This window comes from Hemiscyllium ocellatum, chromosome 40 (assembly GCF_020745735.1).
Source record: "Hemiscyllium ocellatum isolate sHemOce1 chromosome 40, sHemOce1.pat.X.cur, whole genome shotgun sequence".
Classification (NCBI taxonomy): Eukaryota; Metazoa; Chordata; class Chondrichthyes; order Orectolobiformes; family Hemiscylliidae; genus Hemiscyllium; species Hemiscyllium ocellatum.
In genome coordinates, this window is record NC_083440.1 from 24202052 (window position 1) to 24222094 (window position 20043).

Here is a 20043-nt window from a genome sequence, read left to right on the forward strand (position 1 = left end):
GAGAGAGAGAGAGAGGAACTCACGGTCAGAGATGAAAACGTCAAACAAATCCCTCCGAAGCCATTGAGAGAAAGGGCGAGAAAGATCAGCGCAGAGAGACCTGTGAGGGAGGGGATTAGGGGGAGATAAACAAGGCAATTATTGTGTGATACAATCTCTTTATCCCCAGTGTCAGCGTCCAGCGCTCCCAGGGACAGGGACAGCACGGGGGGGGGGTTAGATACAGTGTAGGGCTCCCTCTACATCCCCCTGACAGTGTGTCCCCCCTCCCACTTTATACCCAGTGTCAGCATCCAGCGCTCCCAGGGACAGCACGGGGAGGGTTAGATACAGTGTAGAGCTCCCTCTACATCACCCTGACAGTGTGTCCCTCCTCCCACTTTATACCCAGTGTCAGCATCCAGCGCTCCCAGGGTCAGGGACGGTATGTCCGTCGCTCTGGGCTAGGCCTGAGCTCGGGCAGTCCCGAGACGATACCATTCGGGGGAAGACCAGTCGTGCACAGATGTACTCACTTGGTGGGTTGTAGGCAGCTGTGGCTATCATGGCACAGGACAGGGCAAAACTGGCACTACAGAGGGCGAGAGAGAGAGAGAGAGAGAGACAGAGAGAGACAGAGAGAGAAAGTTAGGAGCACTGCGCCATTGGTGGGCAATATCTCAGGCATCACCTTCCAGACCCTAACACCTCGAGTGACCCACCCTCCCTCCCCCCTCACTCTCAGGCAGCACCTTCCAGACCCTAACCCCTCGAGTGACCCTCCCTCCCTCCCCCCTCACTCTCAGGCAGCACCTTCCAGACCCTAACCCCTCACGGAGTGAAAAGGTTTCTCCTGGTGTCTCTCGGTGTTCCTGTCACCAGTCCCCTTCAATCCGTGTCCCTTTGATTCCTCATCTTCCCAACAATGGGAATGGTTTCTCCCTCTCGACTCTCTCCAGCTCCCCCCCCCCCCCCCCCCCCACCCCCTCGCGACCTCGAACCCCTCGATCGAATCTCCTGTCGATGATCTTGTCTCTGAGGAGACCAGGCCCGGCCTCTCCGGTCTATCCCAGTTTCCGAGGCCCCACATCCCCGGGATTATCCATGTGGATCCCTTCCCCAACCCTGTCTCCCGAAATGACTAGGCCCGGACCCCCAGTCGATATCCAACGGAGGATGAGCCGGTGTTTTGCTTAAAACAGGGTTCGCGTTAACTTCCCGGGAACTCTCTGGAAATCAACTCAACCTGGATCACTCCATCCTGAGGCCGAGAGTGTATCCAACGCGGTCGGCGTTCCCTCCAGCCCGTTCCGCCACTTTAAGATGGCCGCCCCTCCCCGTCAGATCTGTGGCCTGGTCTCCTCCACCCCAAGTCCCCCTCAATCCCTGGCCACCCCTCCGTCCCTGCCTGGCGTACCTCACAGTTTGGGCGGACCGGGATGGAATTCTGAAGGTTCCCACCCCGCCCCCACAAACAACAAGCAAAGACACTCAGCCTTGACCCACTCCCAAAATGGCCGCCCACTTCTCGGGCTGACTGCCCGTCTCTGGGCCGGGCCTGGTCTCTTCAGCTGCACCCTGGCCACATTCTCCCCCCAAACCCTCTCGAGACATTTTTTGGAGGAGCAGGGATTCAGATCATTCAGCAGTTCCTTGAATAGGAGATAGGCTGGAAGGGCTGAATGGCCTCCTGGTGATATTGTGTTATAGGCTGGGGAAGGTGGGGCTGAATGGCTGCCCTACTGCAGGGGAAACATAATAGACCCAACCCCTAGGGTTGGGGGGGATGTGGAAGGGTGGGGGGTGGAGGGGGTTAGTTTGGGGTCAGGGGTCGGGGGAGGATTGGGGTCAGGGTGAGGGTGAGGGTCAGAGGTCAGGACTCAGGGTCAGAGGTTTACCTGCCAATCAGCCGTGGCATCCTTGGCCCGTACTTGTCCATCAGGATGCCCAGGGGTAAAGTGGTGGCACTCAACAGAAAGGAGCCGATGGTGAAGCCCAGGTTCAACATCTCCGCCTGGTCCACACAGCTGGCCCACGATCCGTGTGTGATGTTCTGGTCATGCCAATCGCTTGAGGAGTTCACAGAGACGTTGCCAGACTCTGAGAAGGGACGACAAGAACAAAGGTTTCACAAAATTCCCTCAGCACTGACCCTCCGACAGTGCGGCCCTCCCTCAGCACTGACCCTCCGACAGTGCGGCCCTCCCTCAGCACTGACCCTCCGACAGTGCGGCCCTCCCTCAGCACTGACCCTCCGACAGTGCGGCCCTCCCTCAGCACTGACCCTCCGACAGTGCGGCCCTCCCTCAGCACTGACCCTCCGACAGTGCGGCCCTCCCTCAGCACTGACCCTCCGACAGTGCGGCGCTCCCTCAGCACTGACCCTCCGACAGTGCGGCGCTCCCTCAGCACTGACCCTCCGACAGTGCGGCCCTCCCTCAGCACTGACCCTCCGACAGTGCGGCCCTCCCTCAGCACTGACCCTCCGACAGTGCGGCCCTCCCTCAGCACTGACCCTCCGACACGATGTGTAGGTTAGGGTGGATTGGCCGTGCTAAATTGTCCCACAGTGTTCAGGGATGTGTAGGTTAGGGTGGATTGGCCGTGCTAAATTGTCCCACAGTGTTCAGGGATGTGTAGGTTAGGGTGGATTGGCCGTGCTAAATTGTCCCATAGTGTTCAGAGATGTGTAGGTTAGGGTGGATTGGCCGTGCTAAATTGTCCCACAGTGTTCAGGGATGTGCAGGTTAGGGTGGATTGGCCATGCTAAATTGTCCCACAGTGTTCAGGGATGTGTAGGTTAGGGTGGATTGGCTGTGCTAAATTGTCCCACAGTGTTCAGGGATGTGTAGGATAGGGTGGATTGGCCGTGCTAAATTACCCCATAGTGTTCAGTGATGTGCAGGTTAGGGTGGATTGGCCGTGCTAAATTGTCCCATAGTGTTCAGAGATGTGTAGGTTAGGGTGGATTGGCCGTGCTAAATTGTCCCACAGTGTTCAGGGATGTGCAGGTTAGGGTGGATTGGCCATGCTAAATTGTCCCACAGTGTTCAGGGATGTGTAGGTTAGGGTGGATTGGCTGTGCTAAATTGTCCCACAGTGTTCAGGGATGTGTAGGTTAGGGTGGATTGGCCGTGCTAAATTACCCCATAGTGTTCAGTGATGTGCAGGTTAGGGTGGATTGGCCGTGCTAAATTGTCCCATAGTGTTCAGGGATGTGTAGGTTAGGGTGGATTGGCCGTGCTAAATTGTCCCATAGTGTTCAGGGATGTGCAGGTTAGGGTGGATTGGCCGTGCTAAATTGTCCCACAGTGTTCAGGGATGTGTAGGTTAGGGTGGATTGGCCGTGCTAAATTGTCCCACAGTGTTCAGGGATGTGTAGGTTAGGGGGGATTAGTGAGAGGGAAATGGGTTGGTTACTCTGCAGACGGTCGGTGCGGACCTGTTGTGCTGAAGGGCCTTATTCCACATTGTCGGGTTTCGATCGATTCTTCTGTCCTACTCCTGCACAGTGACTATCATCCCAAAAATAAATCAGACCCACTGACTTGCATTTGGCCCATGTCCCTCCAAACATTTGTTACCCATGGATTTATCCAAATGTCCTTCAAACTTTGCAACTGTATTTCCAAACCATCACGTCCTCTGCAGATTTATTCCACTCTCTTTTATAAAAAAGCCCATTGTCTTTTCTGAATCTTTATTTTCTCTCCTTAAAAAAAAATGTGTCCTCTCGCCTTGAAATCCCACACCCTCAGGACAATACATCTCCCATTTACCCCTCATGATTTGTGATCAGGCCACCCCTCAGCCCCCCGACGTTCCAGTGATGGAAGTTCCGGCCCCTCCTTATAACTCAAGTCCCTCCATTCCTGGCAACATCCTGGGAAATCTCTTCGGGACCCTTTCCAGGTTAATCATCTCCTCCCTGGAACAGGGCGACCGGAACCGGACAGGAGTGCACCAGACAAAGCCTCACCAACATCCTGTACAACCCCAACAGGACGTCCCAACTCCTACACTCTGAGTAATGAAGGCAAACTAGCTAAACGCCTTCTTAACCACCCTGCTCAAATGTGACGCAAACTTCAAAGAGATTATGGACCTGAATCCCTTGGTCTCTCTGTCCTCCAACACTACCCAGGGCCTTATTTTTAGTGATATATACCCTGTCCTTTTTTTATTTGAGCAAATTGCAATAGCTCACATTTATCCAAATTATTCCACTGTTGGAATATTGCCTGCAATTCTGGTCCCCTCCCTATCGGAAGGATGTTGTGAAACTTGAAAGGGTTCAGAGAAAATTTACAAGGGTGTTGCCAGGGTTGGAGGGTTTGACGTACAGGGAGAGGCTGAACAGGCTGGGGCTGTTTTCCCTGGAGCGTCGGAGGCTGAGGGGTGACCTTATAGAGGTTTATAAAATGATGAGGGACAAGGATAGGGTAAATAGGCAAAGTCTTTTCCCTGGGCTGGGGGAGTCCAGAACTAGAGGGGCATAGGTTTAGGGTGAGAGGGGAAAGATATAAAAGAGAACTAAGGGGTGGTACGTGTGTAGAATGAGCTGCCAGAGGAAGTGGTGGAGGCTAGTACAATGACAGCATTTAAGAGGCATTTGGATGGGGATATGGATAGGAAGGGTTTGGGGGGATAGGCCAAGTGCTGGCAGGTGGGACTAGATTGGGTTGGGATATCTGGTCGGCATGGACGGGTTGGGCCAAAGGGTCTGTACACCTCTATGACTCTAATCTCCATCCGCCACGTTTCAGCCCAGTGACCCAATCGATGAAGACCTGTCTGTGATCCTCAATAGCCTCCTATGCTGCCCACTGTGCCACCAATTTCGGTGTCATCCGCCACCCCTATTAACCAGGCTCTCAGCTACAATGCTTACATAAACGGCCTAACCGAAGTGGTCCCGGCACCAATCCCGGTGAAACACCGCAGACTTCCTGTCTGAAAAAAAAACAACCCTCCACCGTCACTCCGCCTCCCACCGTTAAGCCAATTTTGTATCCAATCGGCAGATCTCCCCAAATTCCCATGTGATCTCCCTTCACTAACTGGCCGAGCGGGCGGAACCTTGGCAAAGGGTTCACCAAAGTCCCAGTCTGCCATCCTGCCCGCAACGATTTTCTTGGCTGCTTTGTTCAAAACTCTCGATCCAGTTTCCGATCCCTGGCACAAAGCCACGTTGGCCATTCCCTAATCATTCCTTGCCTCTCCGAAGGCGAGCTTCAACGCTGTCTTTCAGAGCCACCTCTGATGACTTACTGATGTCAGACCCGCGGGTGCGATCGTTCGCCGGGTATCTCCTTTAGTTAACCAAAGGCACAGCATGAGCCACCCTCCAGTCCCTCTGGAACCTCACCCATGGCTATGCAGGACGCAAATATTTCAGCAAGGGGCCACATTATTTTCTCCATGACTTCCTACAACATCCCACGATAGATTAGAATCACGTCACAGATATACAGCATGGAAACAGACCCTTCGGCCCAACCCTTCCAAATATCCCAACCCAATCCAGTGCTATTTGCCAGCACCCGGCCCATATCCCCCCAAACCCTTCCTATCCATATCCCCATCCAGATGCCTCTTAAATGTTGTCATTGTACCAGCCCCCACCACATCCTCTGGCAGCTCATTCCATACACATACCACCCTCTGGGGGAAAAAGTTGCCCCTTAGGTCTCTTTTATATCTTTCCCCTCTCACCCTAAACCTATGCCCCTCTAGTTCTGGACTCCCCCCACCCCAGGGAAAAGACTTTGCCTATTTACCCTATCCATGCCCCTCATGATTTTATAAACCTCTATAAGGTCACCCCTCAGCCTCCGACGCTCCAGGGAAAACAGCCCCAGCCTGTTCAGCCTCTCCCTGTACGTCAAACCCTCCAACCCTGGCAACACCCTTGTAAATCTTCTCTGAACCCTTTCAAGTTTCACAACATCCTTCCGATAGGAAGGGGACCAGAATTGCAGGCAATATTCCAACAGTGGCCTAACCAATGTCCTGTACAGCCGCAACATGACCTCCCAACTCCTGTACTCAATACTCTGACCAATAAAGGAAAGCATACCAAACGCTGCCTTCACTATCCTATCTACCTGTAACTCCACTTTCACTCCTGCACTCCAAGGTCTCTTTGTTCAGCAACTCTCCCTAGGACCTGACCATTAAGTGTATAAGTCCTGCCCTGATTGTCTTGCCCTGTGAAACTGGGCGAAACAGACCGTTGCATGATGGGAAAACTGGCCAAACCCTGGTTGTAACACATCGCAAATTAAGACTATATGAAAAGGTCAAAGCATTGCTAACCTCAGAGGACCTGAAGGAGGCTAAGTCCACATAGAGTCATAGAGATGTACAGCATGGAAACAGGCCCTTCGGCCCAACCAGTCCACACCGACCCTCCGCAGAGTAACCCAGCCACACCCATTTCCCCCTGACTAATGCACCTAACACTGTGGGACAATTTAGCACGGCCAATCCACCCTAACCGACACATCCCTGAACACTGTGGGAAAATTTAGCACGGCCAATCCACCCTAACCGACACATCCCTGAACACTGTGGGACAATTTAGCACGGCCAATCCATCCTAACCTACACATCCCTGAAAACTATGGGACAATTTAGCACGGCCAATCCACCCTAACCTACACATCCCTGAACACTATGGGACAATTTAGCACGGCCAATCCACCCTAACCTACACATCCCAGAACACTGTGGGACAATTTAGCACGGCCAATCCACCCTAACCTACACATCCCTGAACACTATGGGACAATTTAGCACGGCCAATCCACCCTAACCGACACATCCCTGAACACTGTGGGACAATTTAGCACGGCCAATCCATCCTAACCTGCACATCCCTGAACACTGTGGGACAATTTAGCACGGCCAATCCACCCTAACCTACACATCCCTGAACACTGTGGGACAATTTAGCACGGCCAATCCACCCTGACCTACACACCTTTGGACTGTGAGAGGAAACTGGAGCACCCGGAGGAACCCCACGCAGACACGGGGAGAATGTGCAAACCCCACACGGACAGTCTCCCCCGAGGCTGGGATCGAACCTGGGTCCCTGGCGCCGTGAGGCAGCAGCGCTGACCACTGCGCCACCGGGCCACCCCAGAGTTCAGCCACTCTGAGTGCAGTTTCCCTGTTAATAAAGACCAATTACTTTGCCGGAGCAAGATTTATTGACCTTTTGTCGAGTTAGTTCAGGTCTCACAGTCCTGTAGCTATTTTGATTCTATGTCCACAGTCCTGAAGGTTTATGACATCCTTACATTTTCTAAGATCTCCAGTAAATGTTGTAACTATACCTGAACAAACCACCACGTCCTCTGCAAGTTTATTCCACACGGACCATCCTCTTAAAAAAAATTGCTCTCACCTTTTCTCTATCTTTCTCCTCTCTCTTGAAGGTATGACCCCCTTAGTTTTGAAATCCCACTCCCTAAGGAAAATACACATGCCATTGGTTTAAGCTCTCGGGAGAGGCTGAACAGGCCGGGGCTGTTTTCCCTGGAGCGTCGGAGACTCTTATAGAGGTTTATAAAATCATGAGGGGCACGAATTGGATAAATAGGCAAAGTCTTTTCCCTGGGGTGGGGGAGTCCAGAACTAGAGGGGCATAGGCTTAGGGTGAGAGGGGAAAGATATAAAAGGGACCTAAGGGGCAACTTTTTCCCCCAGAGGGTGGTACGGGTATGGAATGAGCTGCCAGAGGATGTGGTGGAGGCTGGTACAATGACAACATTTAAGAGGCATTTAGATGGGTATGTGGATAGGAAGGGTTTGGAGGGTGGGTGCTGGCAGGTGAGACTAGATTGGGTTGGGATATCTGGGTCAGCATGGACGGGGTGGGCCGAAGGATCTGTTTCCCTGCTGTACATCGCTATGACTATATTTCCCTTGTATCTCCCCCTCGTTAAGGCCGCGTCTCGGCCTCCTACACTCCAGTGAAAAAAAAATCAATATTTATTTCCCAGAGGTCTTTAGCTTCCATTTCTTTCACCTCAGTAAAGAAAAGACGCAAAATATTCATTTAATATCTCTCACACCTCCTGAGGTATGACACAAAGATGGCAGCGTTGATCTTTAAGGGGCCTTACTCTCACTAGTTACTTACGCTCAATGCACTGGTGAAATCTCTTTGGATTATCCTGAACAATATTTGCTTAGGGTTTATGGGCGGCACGGTGGCACAGTGGTTAGCACTGCTGCCTCACAGCGCCAGGGACCTGGGTTCAATTCCCGCCTCAGGCGACTGACTGTGTGGAGTTTGCATGTTCTCCCCGTGTTTGCGTGGGTTTCCTCCAGGTGCTCCGGTTTCCTCCCACAGTCCAAAGATGTGCGGGTCAGGTGAATTGGCCGTGCTAAATTGCCCATAGTGTTAGGTAAGGGGTATATGTAGGGGTATGGGTGGGTTGTCGCTTCGGCGGGTCGGTGTGGACTTGTTGGGCCAAAGGGCCTGTTTCCACACTGTAAGTAATCTAAAAAAAAATCTTCTCTCTGCCTTTGTGATCTCCCTCGGAATAATGTCCCTTCACTCATTACACTCTTCAAGAGATTCATTTAGAAAGTACAGCACAGCACAGGCCCTTCGGCCCTCGATGTGGTGCTGGCCCTGTGTCCCACTCTCAGCTCAGACGAAGCTGGGTGCCCTCCATCGTACGGTCATCCATGACCCTGTCGCTTAAACGTCCCGAATGGCTCCGACTGAACTCCCAGTGCCTTCCACACCCCCACCGCCCTCTGTGCAAAGACCCCACACCTCTGACAGCTCCCCAGTGCCTTAAAACTATGCCCCCATCCCCCACCGTGATCGCCATTCCCACCCTCTGGCTATCCCTCTCATCATCTTGTATGATTAGGTTAGATACAGTGTGGAAACAGGCCCTTCGGCCCAACAAGTCCACACCGACCCTCCGAAGCGCAACCCACCCAGACCCGTTCCCCTACATTTACCCCTTCACCGAACACTACGGGTCAATTCACCCAACCTGCACATTTTTGGGACTGTGGGAGGAAACCGGACCACGCAGAGATGGGGAGAACGTGCAAACTCCACGCAGAGAGTCGCCTGAGGCGGGAATTGAACCCGGGCAGCAGTGCTAACCACTGGGCCACCGTGCCGCCCACTTGGAGACCTCTACCAAGTCACCTCTTCACTCATAATGAGAAAAGTCCTTGCTCCTTCCATTCAAGACATGCCCTCCAGTCCAGACAGCATCCTGGCAAATCTCTCCTGCACCCTCTCTCAATCTTCCACATCCTTCCGACAATGAGGCCACCAGGACTGAGCACAATATCCCAAGGGTGGTCTAACCCGGGTTCAATAGAGAGCTGCAGCATCACCTCGTGGCTCTTAAACTCAATCCCCTTTACTAATGAAAGACGACACCCTATCAACTTGGGTGGTGACTCTGAGGCATCTCTGGACGTGGATCCCAAGATCCCTCTGTTCCTGCACACACGCACAGAGCCAACAATCCTGCCTTGAAGCCTGTATTCTGCATTTCAAATTCCACCTTCCAAAGACTTCACCCTTTTTCAGGTTGGACCCCATCTGCCACTTCTCAGCCCAGCTCTGCGCCCTGTCAATGCCCCACGACACGAACCACCATCCTTTGTGTCACTCTCTTTCTGACTCATCTGAACTCAACAATCCAAGTGAACGCTGATGCCATCTCAATCCAGGGGTAGTTTGTTGGGAACACTAAACTGCGAGGGGAAGAAATCTTTAACTTTCATTTTCCACTCGTTACCGACCGGTTAGATCAAAACCACAAGCAGGAAACGTTTTGTGAACTCAAAGCTGACAACACAGCTTGGACTGCCCTATTTCCAAACTGAGATATCCGTCATTCAACCCCCCAACAAGAAGACTTCATTCCAGCATCTCGAGTCATAGAGTCCGAGGGTTGGAACAGCACAGAAACGGACCCAACCCGTCCATGCTGACCCAGATATCCCAACCCAATCTAGTCCCACCTGCCAGCACCCAGCCCATACCCCCCCAAACCCTTCCTATCCATATCCCCATCCAAATGCCTCTTAAATGTTGTCATTGTACCAGCCCCCACCACATCCTCTGGCAGCTCATTCCATACACGTACCACCCTCTGGGGGAGAACGTTGCCCCTTAGGTCTCCTTAGGGTGGCCCGGTGGCTCACTGGTTAGCGCTGCTGCCTCACAGCACTAGGGACCCGGGTTCGATCCCAGCCTCGGAGCAACTGTCCGTGTGGAGTTTGAATATTTTCCCCGTCTCTGCGTGGGTTTCCTCCGGGTGCTCCGGTTTCCTCCCACAGTCCAAAGGTGAGCAGGTTAGGGGGATTGGCCGTGCTAAATTGTCCCACGGTGTTCAGGGATGTGTAGGTTAGGGTGGCTTGGCCGTGCTAAATTGTCCCATAGTGTTCAGGGATGTGTAGGTTAGGGTGGCTTGGCCATGCTAAATTGTCCCACAGTGTTCAGGGATGTGTAGGTTAGGGTGGATTGGCCGTGCTAAATTGTCCCATAGTGTTCAGGGATGTGTAGGTTAGGGTGGATTGGCCGTGCTAAATTGTCCCATAGTGTTCAGGGATGTGTAGGTTAGGGTGGATTGGCCGTGCTAAGTTGTCCCACAGTCTTCAGGGATGTGTAGGTTAGGGTTCCCTCCTACACTCACCAGGTTTTGTTCAGCGCCTGTTTCAGTGTTTCGCTGGAACCAGTAATTCGTCAACATGAGCAAACACGTCCCTTTTGTATCTGATCACTTCCCCAGTCATTTGAGAAACACCGTCTTCCTCTGTCTCCAATTTGTTTTTATTTCCCAGTCCTTTCCCTGAGAGTGTCTCCGGATCCCCTTGAGGTGCCTTTGTAAACTTCTCCCTGTCACACCCTCGCCTGGCCTGGTACCATCTGTAACTCCGAACAGGCCAACCGACTGGGTTTCACGAGCTCTTCTCAACAGGGGGACCAACATCTACACAATCACACAGGCACACACGGATACACACAGATGTACAGTCACACACGGACACACGCAGATGTACAGTCACAGACAGACACACACAGGCATGCACAGTCACATACAGGCACGCACAGTCACACACGGACCCACACAGGCACGCACAGTCACACACAGACACACACAGACACGCACGGACACACGCAGGTGTACAGTCACAGACAGATACAAACAGGTGCGCACAGTCACACACAGACCCACACAGGCACGCACAGTCACACACAGACACGCACGGACACACACCGACGTGCACGGACACACACAGATGTACAGTCACAGACGGACACACACAGGCACGCACAGTCACACACAGACACGCACGGACACACACCGACGTGCACGGACACACACAGATGTACAGTCACAGACAGATACAAACAGGTGCGCACAGTCACACACGGACCCACACAGGCACGCACAGTCACACACAGACACGCACGGACACACACCGACGTGCACGGACACACACAGATATACAGTCACAGACGGTCACACGCAGGCACGCACAGTCACACACGGACCCACACAGGCACGCACAGTCACACACAGGCACACACAGACATGTGCGGACACACGCAGATGTACAATCACACATGGACACACACAGACACACAGGGACACACGCAGATGTACAGTCACAGACAGACACACACAGGTGCGCACAGTCACACACGGGCGCGCACAGTCACGCATAGACACACACCGACATGCACAGAGACACACAGCTTGTACAGTCACACATGGACACACACAGGCAAGCACGCATACACGCAGATGTACAATCACACACGGACACACACAGATGCCCACGGACACATGCAGATGTAGTCACACACGGACACACGCAGATGTACAGTCACAGACAGACACATACAGGCGAGCACAGTCACACACGGGCACACACAGGCACGCACAGTCACACATAGATACGCACGGACACACAGCGACGTGCACGGACACACACAGATGTACAGTCACACGGACACACACAGGCAAGCACACATACATGCAGATGTACAATCACACACGGACACACACAGACGAGCACAGTCACACGCGGACACACACAGGCGCGCACAGTCACACACAGACACGCACAGACACACACAGATGTACAGTCACACATGGACACACACAGGAAAGTACGCATACATACAGAAGTACAATCACACACAGACACACACAGACGCGCACAGACACAGATGTACAATCACACACGGACACACACCGACGTGCACAGGCATACACAGATGTACAGTCACACACGTATACACAGGCACGCACGGATACACGCAGATGTACAGACGCACACGGACAAACCAGATGTACAGTCACACACGAAAACACACAGATGTACATGAGACACATGCAGATGTACAGTCACACACAGACAATAACAGTCAAACACATACACACAGACGCGCACGGACACACAGAGATGAACAGTCACACACGGACACACACAGATGCGCACAGACACACACAGACACACACAGATGCACACGGACACACAGAGATGTACAGTCATACACAGTCACACACAGTCACACACAGACGTGCACAGTCACACACAGATGTACAGTCAAACACGGACACACACAGACACGCACAAGACACACGCAGATGTACAGTCACACACGGATGCACACAGTCACACACAGACACACACAGTCACACACCGACACGCATGGACACACGCAGATGTACAGTCACACGTGGACACACACAGGCGCACACGGACACACGCAGATGTACAGTCACACACGGGCACACACAGACGCGTACAGTCACACGTGGAGACACAGATGCACACGGACACACATAGGTGTACAGTCACACACGGACACACACAGACATGCACAGTCACACACGGCCGCACACAGATGTACAGTCACACATGGACATACACAGACGTGCACAGTCACACACGGACACACACAGGCAAACACGGACAAATGCAGATGTACTGTCACACACGGACTCACGCAGGTGCACACGACACACGCAGATGTACAGTCACAAACGGGCACACACGGACACACACAGACGCACACGGACACACAGAGATGTACAGTCACACACGGACACACACAGGTGCGCACAGTCACACACGGACGCACACAGATATACAGTCACACATGGACACACAGCCACGCATGGACACACACAGATGTACAGTCACACATGGACACACACCGACATGCATGGACACACGCAGATGTACAGTCACACGCGGACACACACAGGAGCGCACAGTCACACTCAGGCAGACACAGACGTGCACAGAAACACGCAGATGTACAGTCACACACGAACACACACGGACGTGCACAAGACACACGCAGATGTTCAGTCACACATGGTCACACAGAGAAACGCACAGTCACACACTTACACACACAGGCGCACACGGCCACACACAGACAGACACAGGCAAGCATGTACAAACACAGATGTACAGTCACACATGGACACACACAGGCGCACACGGACACACGCAGATGTACAGTCACACACGGACACCCACAGACGCACACAGTCACACACGGACACACAGACGTGCATGGACACACAGAGGTGCACAGTCACACATGGACACACACAGGCAAACACGGATAAATGCAGATATACAGTCACACACGGACTCACGCAGGTGCACACGACACACGCAGATGTACAGTCACACACAGGCACACACGGACACACACAGACACGCACGGACACACAGAGATGTACAGTCACACACGGACACACACAGGTGCGCACAGTCACACACAGACGCACACAGATATACAGTCACACATGGACACAAACAGCCACGCATCGACACACACAGATGTACAATCACACGCGGACACACACAGGCGTGCACAGTCACACTCAGACAGACACAGACGTGCACAGAAACACGCAGATGTACAGTCACACACGAACACACACGGACGTGCACAAGACACACGCAGATGTTCAGTCACACATGGTCACATAGAGAAATGCACAGTCACACACTTACACACACAGGCACACACAGTCACACACAGACACACACAGGCAAGCACGTACAAACACAGATGTACAGTCACACATGGACACACACACAGGCGCACATGGACACACGCAGATGTACAGTCACACACGGACGCACACAGACACACACAGTCACACACGGACACACAGACATGCACGGACACACAGAGGTGCACAGTCACACATGGACACACACAGTCGTGCAGTCACACACGGTCGAACACAGATATACAGTCACACATGGACACACACAGACGCGCACAGTCACACACGGACACACACAGGCAAGCACGGACACGTGCAGATGTACAGTCACACACAGGCAAGCACGGACACACGTAGATGTACAGTCACACACAGGCACGCACGGACACACGCAGATGTACAGTCACGCACGGACACACACAGACGTGCACGGACACATGCAGATATACAGTCACACATGGGCACGCACAGACGCACGCAGATGTACAGTCACACACAGACACACACAGACGCGCACAAACAAACGCAGATGTACAGTCACACACGGACACACACAGATGTGCACGGACACACGCAGATGTACAGTCACGCACGGACACATACCAACGTGCACGGACACATGCAGATGCGCACAGTCACACACAGACGCGCATGAACAAACGCAGATGTACAGTCACGCACGGACACATACCAACGTGCACGGACACATGCAGATGCGCACAGTCACACACAGACACACACAGACGCGCATGAACAAACGCAGATGTACAGTCACACACGGACACACACAGACGCGCACGAACAAACGCAGATGTACAGTCACACACGGACACACACAGATGTGCACGGACACACGCAGATGTACAGTCACGCACGGACACATACCAACGCGCACGGACACATGCAGACGCGCACAGTCACACACAGACACACAGGCACACACGGACGTACGCAGGTGTACAGTCGCACACACACACCGACGCGCACAGACACACACAGACACACAGGCACGCACGGACACACACAGATGTACAGTCACACGCAGATGTGCACAGTCACACACACAGGCGTGCACAGTCACACACGGACACACAGATGCACAGACGCACAGTAACACATAGACACGCATATAAAGACGCACAGTCACACACACACAGACACGCACAGGTACAAAGTCACACACAGACATACAATCACACACAGATGCATACTCATAGACACGCACGGACACACAGACACATACACAGACATACAGATATGCATGGACATACACACACAAACACAGACACAGTCACGGACACACACCGACGCACACACAGATGTACAGTAACACACAGACACATAGTAACACATGCACACACAGACTCACGGTCACACACAGAGACAGAGACAGACACAGACACATGGTCACACAGAGACAGTCACAAATACAGGTGCATTACAGAAAGACACATGCGCACATACACACACACACACAAACACACATGCACCCTGACACACACACACACACCCACCCACACACACACACACACACACACACACGTATGCCCCCTTTGCCCCCCGGTTACCCCCACTCCTTGCCGATGGACAGGGGGCAGTCCCCCACCTACCTGTACAGAGGTGAGAGTAAAAGCCTTCCTTGGTCAGCATCAGCAGGAGCGAAGCCCACCCAAGGAGAACAGCCGAGAATAGCAGGTTCTCAATCACGGCCGTTATGGCCATCCACCATCGCCGCCGGTACGCCTGGGCCAGAGAAGGCGCCATACCACCCAGCCTGAGGGGAGAAAGCGACAGGGAGTGAGGGGAGAAGTGCGTGTGAGAGAGAGGGAGAGGGAGAGGGAGAGACGTGGGTGGAGAGAGAGAGAGAGAGAGAGAGGAGAAAGTGAGGAAGAGAGAGGGTGGATAGAGAAGGGAGTGGGGGAGATACAGAGATCGAGAGATGTGTGAGGGGGAGAGAGAGAGGGTAGAGAGAGAGCGCGCGGAGAGAGAGGGGCTGAAGAGATGGAGAGAGAGGGGAGAGAAAGGTTGGAGAGGGCAGGGATAGAGAGAGAGAGAGTGGTGAGAGAGAGGGTGGAGAGAGAGAGAGTAGGCGGAGAGAGAGAGAGAGGGTGGAGAGAGAGAGAGGGTGGAGAGAGAGAGGGAGGGTGGAGAGAGAGGGAGAGCGAGAGAAGTGGGTGGAGAGAGAGAGAGGGTGGAGTGAGAGAGAGATGGTGGAGAGAGAGAGAAGGTGGAGAGAGAGAGAGGGCGGAGAGAGAGAGGGAGGATGGAGAGAGGCGGAGAGAGAGAGAGAGGGTGGAGAGAGAGAGAGGGTGGAGAGAGAGAGGGTGGAGAGAGAGAGGGAGGATGGAGAGAGAGAGAGAGAAGGTGGAGAGAGAGAGAGGGTGAAGAGAGACAGAGAGGGTGGAGAGAGAGAGGGTGGAGAGTGAGAGGGTGGAGAGAGAGAGATACTTGTGGATACTTGTTGGGGGGGATGACTTACCAGGGGTAAGCAACGAGGTTCAGGCCTCTGGCACGGAGCCTGTCCCCGTTGCTCAGAAGGGAAGGGTGGAGAAAGGTAGAGCGATAGTTATTGGGGACTCGATAGTTCGGGCACAGATAGGCGGTTTTGTGGGGGCGAGAGAGACTCACGATTGGTATGTTGCCTCCCAGGGGCAAGGGTACGTGACGTCTCTGATGGTGTTTTCTGGGTCCTTAAGGGGGAGGGGGAGCAGCCCGAAGTCGTGGTCTACATTGGCACCAACGATATAGGTAGGAAGAGGGATGGGGATGTTAGGCAGGCTTTCAGGGAGCTAGGTTGGAAGCTCAGAGTTAGAACAAACAGAGTTGTTGTCTCTGGTTTGTTACCACGTGTTAGAGAGTCGAGGAATAGGGAGAGAGAGCAGTTAAATACGTGGCTATAGGGATGGTGCAGGAGGGAGGGATTCCGGTTTCTGGACAACTGGGGAAGGTGGGACCTCTATAAACAGGATGGTCTACACCTGAACCTGAGGGGCACCAGTATCCTTGGGGGAGGTTTGCTAGTGCTCTTTGGGAGGGTTTAAACTAACTCTGCAGGGGCATGGGAACCTAGACTTTAGCTTTAGGATGCAGGACCTGGAGTGTAGGGAGGTTAGGAACATGGCATCAATCTCGAAGGAGGGTGCCTTGAAGTGTGTATGCGAGAAGTATACAAAATAAGGAGGTGAACTTGCAGCGTGGGTTGGTACCTGGGACTTCGATGTTGTGGCTATTACGGAGACATGGGTAGGACAGGGACAGGATTGGCTGTTGCAGGTTCCAGGGTTTAAGTGTTTTAGTAGGGTCAGAGGTGGGGGTAAAAGAGGGGGAGGTGTGGCATTGCTTGTCAAGGATAGTATTACAGCGGTGGAAAGGACAATGGAGGAAGACTCGCCATCTGAGGTAGTCTGGGCTGAGCTTAGAAATAGGAAAGGGGTGAGGTCACCTTGTTAGGAGTTTTCTACAGGCCTCCCAATAGTCCGAGAGACGTAGAAGAAAGGATTGCGAGGATGATTCAGGAGAAGAGTGAAAGTAATAGGGTGGTTGTTATGGGAGACTTTAACTTTCCAGATTTTGACTGGGAAAGCTATAGCTCGAGTACGTTAGATGGGTCGGTGTTTGTCCAATGTGTGCAGGAGGGTTTCCTGACACAATATGTAGACAGGCCAACAAGAGGTGAGGCCATACTGGATTTGGTTTGGGTAATGAACCAGGCCAGGTGTTAGACTTGGAGGTAGGTGAGCACTTCGGGGACAGTGACCACAACTCGGTGACTTTTACTCTAGTGATGGAGAGGGATAAGTGTGCACTGCAGGGCAAGAGTTATAGCTGGGGGCAGGGAAATTATGATGCGGTGAGGCATGACTTAGGATGCGAGGCTTGGAAAAGTCGGCTGCAAGGGAAGGGCACCATCGGTATGTGGAGCTTGTTCAAGGAGCAACTACTGAGTGTCCTTGATAAGTATGTACCTGTCAGGCAGGGAGGGAAGGGTCGTGTGAGGGAGCCGTGGTTTAGTAAGGAATTGGAATCCCTTGTGAAAGGGAAGAAGGTGCCCTATGTAAAGATGAGGCGTGAAGGTTCAGTTGGGGCGATTGAGAGTTATAAGGTAGCCAGGAAGAATCTAAAGAGAGAGCTAAGAGCAGCAAGGAGGGGACATGAAAAGTCCTTAGTTGGTAGGATTAGGGAAAACCCAAAGGCTTTCTATAGGTATGTCAGGAATAAAAGGATGACTAGGGTAGGAATAGGTCCAGTCAAGGATAGTAGTGGGAAGTTGTGCGTGGAGGCTGAAGAAATTGGGGAGACACTGAATGAATACTTTTCGTCAGTATTCACTCAGGAACAGGGCATTGTTGCCGATGTGAATATTGAGTCACAATTAATTTGAATGGATGGCTCTGAGATATGTAGGGAAGAGGTGTTGGAAATTCTGGACAGGGTGAAAATAGATAAGTCCCCTGGGCCTGATGGCATTTATCCTAGGATTCTCTGGGAAGCAAGGGAGGAGATTGCAGAGCCATTGGCCTTGATTTTTATGTCCTCGTTGTCTGCAGGAATAGTGCCAGAAGACTGGAGGATAGCAAATGTGGTTCCCTTGTTCAAGAAGGGGAGTAGGGATAACCCTAGTAACTATAGGCCGGTGAGTCTTACCTCTGTTGTGGGCAAAGTCTTAGAGAGAATTGTAAGGGATAGGATTTATGAACATCTGGATAGGAATAATGTGATCAAGGATAGCCAGCATGGTTTTGTGAAGGGCTGGTCGTGCCTCACAAACCATATTGAGTTCTTTGAGAAGGTGACTAAGGAGGTGGACGAGGGTAAAGCAGTAGATGTGGGGTATATGGATTTTAGTAAAGCGTTTGATAAGGTACCCCATGGTAGGCTACTGCAAAAATTACAGAGGTATGCCATTGAGGGTGAGTTGGAGGTTTGGATTAGGAATTGGCTGGCTGGAAGAAGACAGAGGGTAGTAGTTGATGGTAAAGGTTCATCTTGGAGTGCAGTTACTAGCGGTGTTCCACAAGGATCTGTTTTGGGACATTGCTGTTTGTCATTTTTATAAATGAACTGGAGGAGGGGCTAGAAGGTTGGGTGAGCAAGTTTGCAGATGATACGAAGGTCGGTGGAGTTGTTGACAGTGAGGAAGGATGTGGCAGGTTACAGCAGGATATAGATAAGCTGCAGAGCTGGGCAGAAAGGTGGCAAGTGGAGTTCAATGTAGCTAAGTGTGAAGTGATTCACTTTGGTAAGAGTAACAAGAAGATGGGGTAGTGGGCTAATGGTCAGATACTTGGTAGTGTGGATGAGCAGAGGGATCTTGGTGTCCATGTACACAGATCTCTGAAAGTTGCCACCCAGGTAAATAGTGCTGTGAGGAAGGCATATGGTGTACTGGGCTTTATTGGTAGAGGAATTGAGTTCCGGAGTCCTGAGGTCATGTTGCAGTTGTATAAGACTCTGGTGCGGCTGCATCTGGAGTACTGTGTGCAGTTTTGGTCGCCATACTATAGGAAGGATGTGGAGGCACTGGAACGGGTGCAGAGGAGGTTTACCAGGATGTTGCCTGGTATGGTAGGAAGATCGTATGAGGAAAGGCTGAGGCATTTGGGGCTGTTCTCATTGGAGAAAAGAAGGTTTAGGGGAGATTTGATAGAGGTGTACAAGATGATTCGGGGTTTAGATAGGGTTGACCATGAGAACCCTTTTCCACGTATGGAGTCAGCTATTACGAGGGGGCATAGCTTTAAATTAAGGGGTGGTAGGTATAGGACAGATGTTAGGGGTAGATTCTTTACTCAGCGAGTCGTGAGTTCATGGAATGCCCTGCCAGTAGCAGTGGTGGACTCTCCCTCTTTATGGGCATTTAAGCGGGCATTGGATAGGCATATGGAGGATAGTGGGCTAGTGTAGGTTAGGTGGGCTTGGGTCGGCGCAACATCGAGGGCCGAAGGGCCTGTACTGCGCTGTATTTTTCTATGTTCTATGTTCTAGAGAGAGGGAGGGTGGAGAGAGAGAGAGAGAGAGA

General features: G+C 52.4%; 1 protein-coding gene across 1 annotated transcript in view; it reads right to left on the reverse strand.

The window, feature by feature from the left end:
* LOC132834487 (large neutral amino acids transporter small subunit 3-like) overlaps positions 1 to 15793 on the reverse strand; it is a 54566-nt gene extending 38773 nt beyond the window's left edge. Inside the window, exons 1-4 of the mRNA XM_060853402.1 lie at positions 15635 to 15793; positions 1878 to 2079; positions 516 to 571; positions 24 to 100 (exon numbers count right to left, since the gene is read on the reverse strand). Coding sequence (XP_060709385.1) covers positions 24 to 100; positions 516 to 571; positions 1878 to 2079; positions 15635 to 15788 — 489 coding nt within the window. The 5' untranslated portion in view covers positions 15789 to 15793. The remainder of the gene's footprint in view (positions 1 to 23; positions 101 to 515; positions 572 to 1877; positions 2080 to 15634) is intronic.
* Positions 15794 to 20043: the final 4250 nt, after the last annotated feature.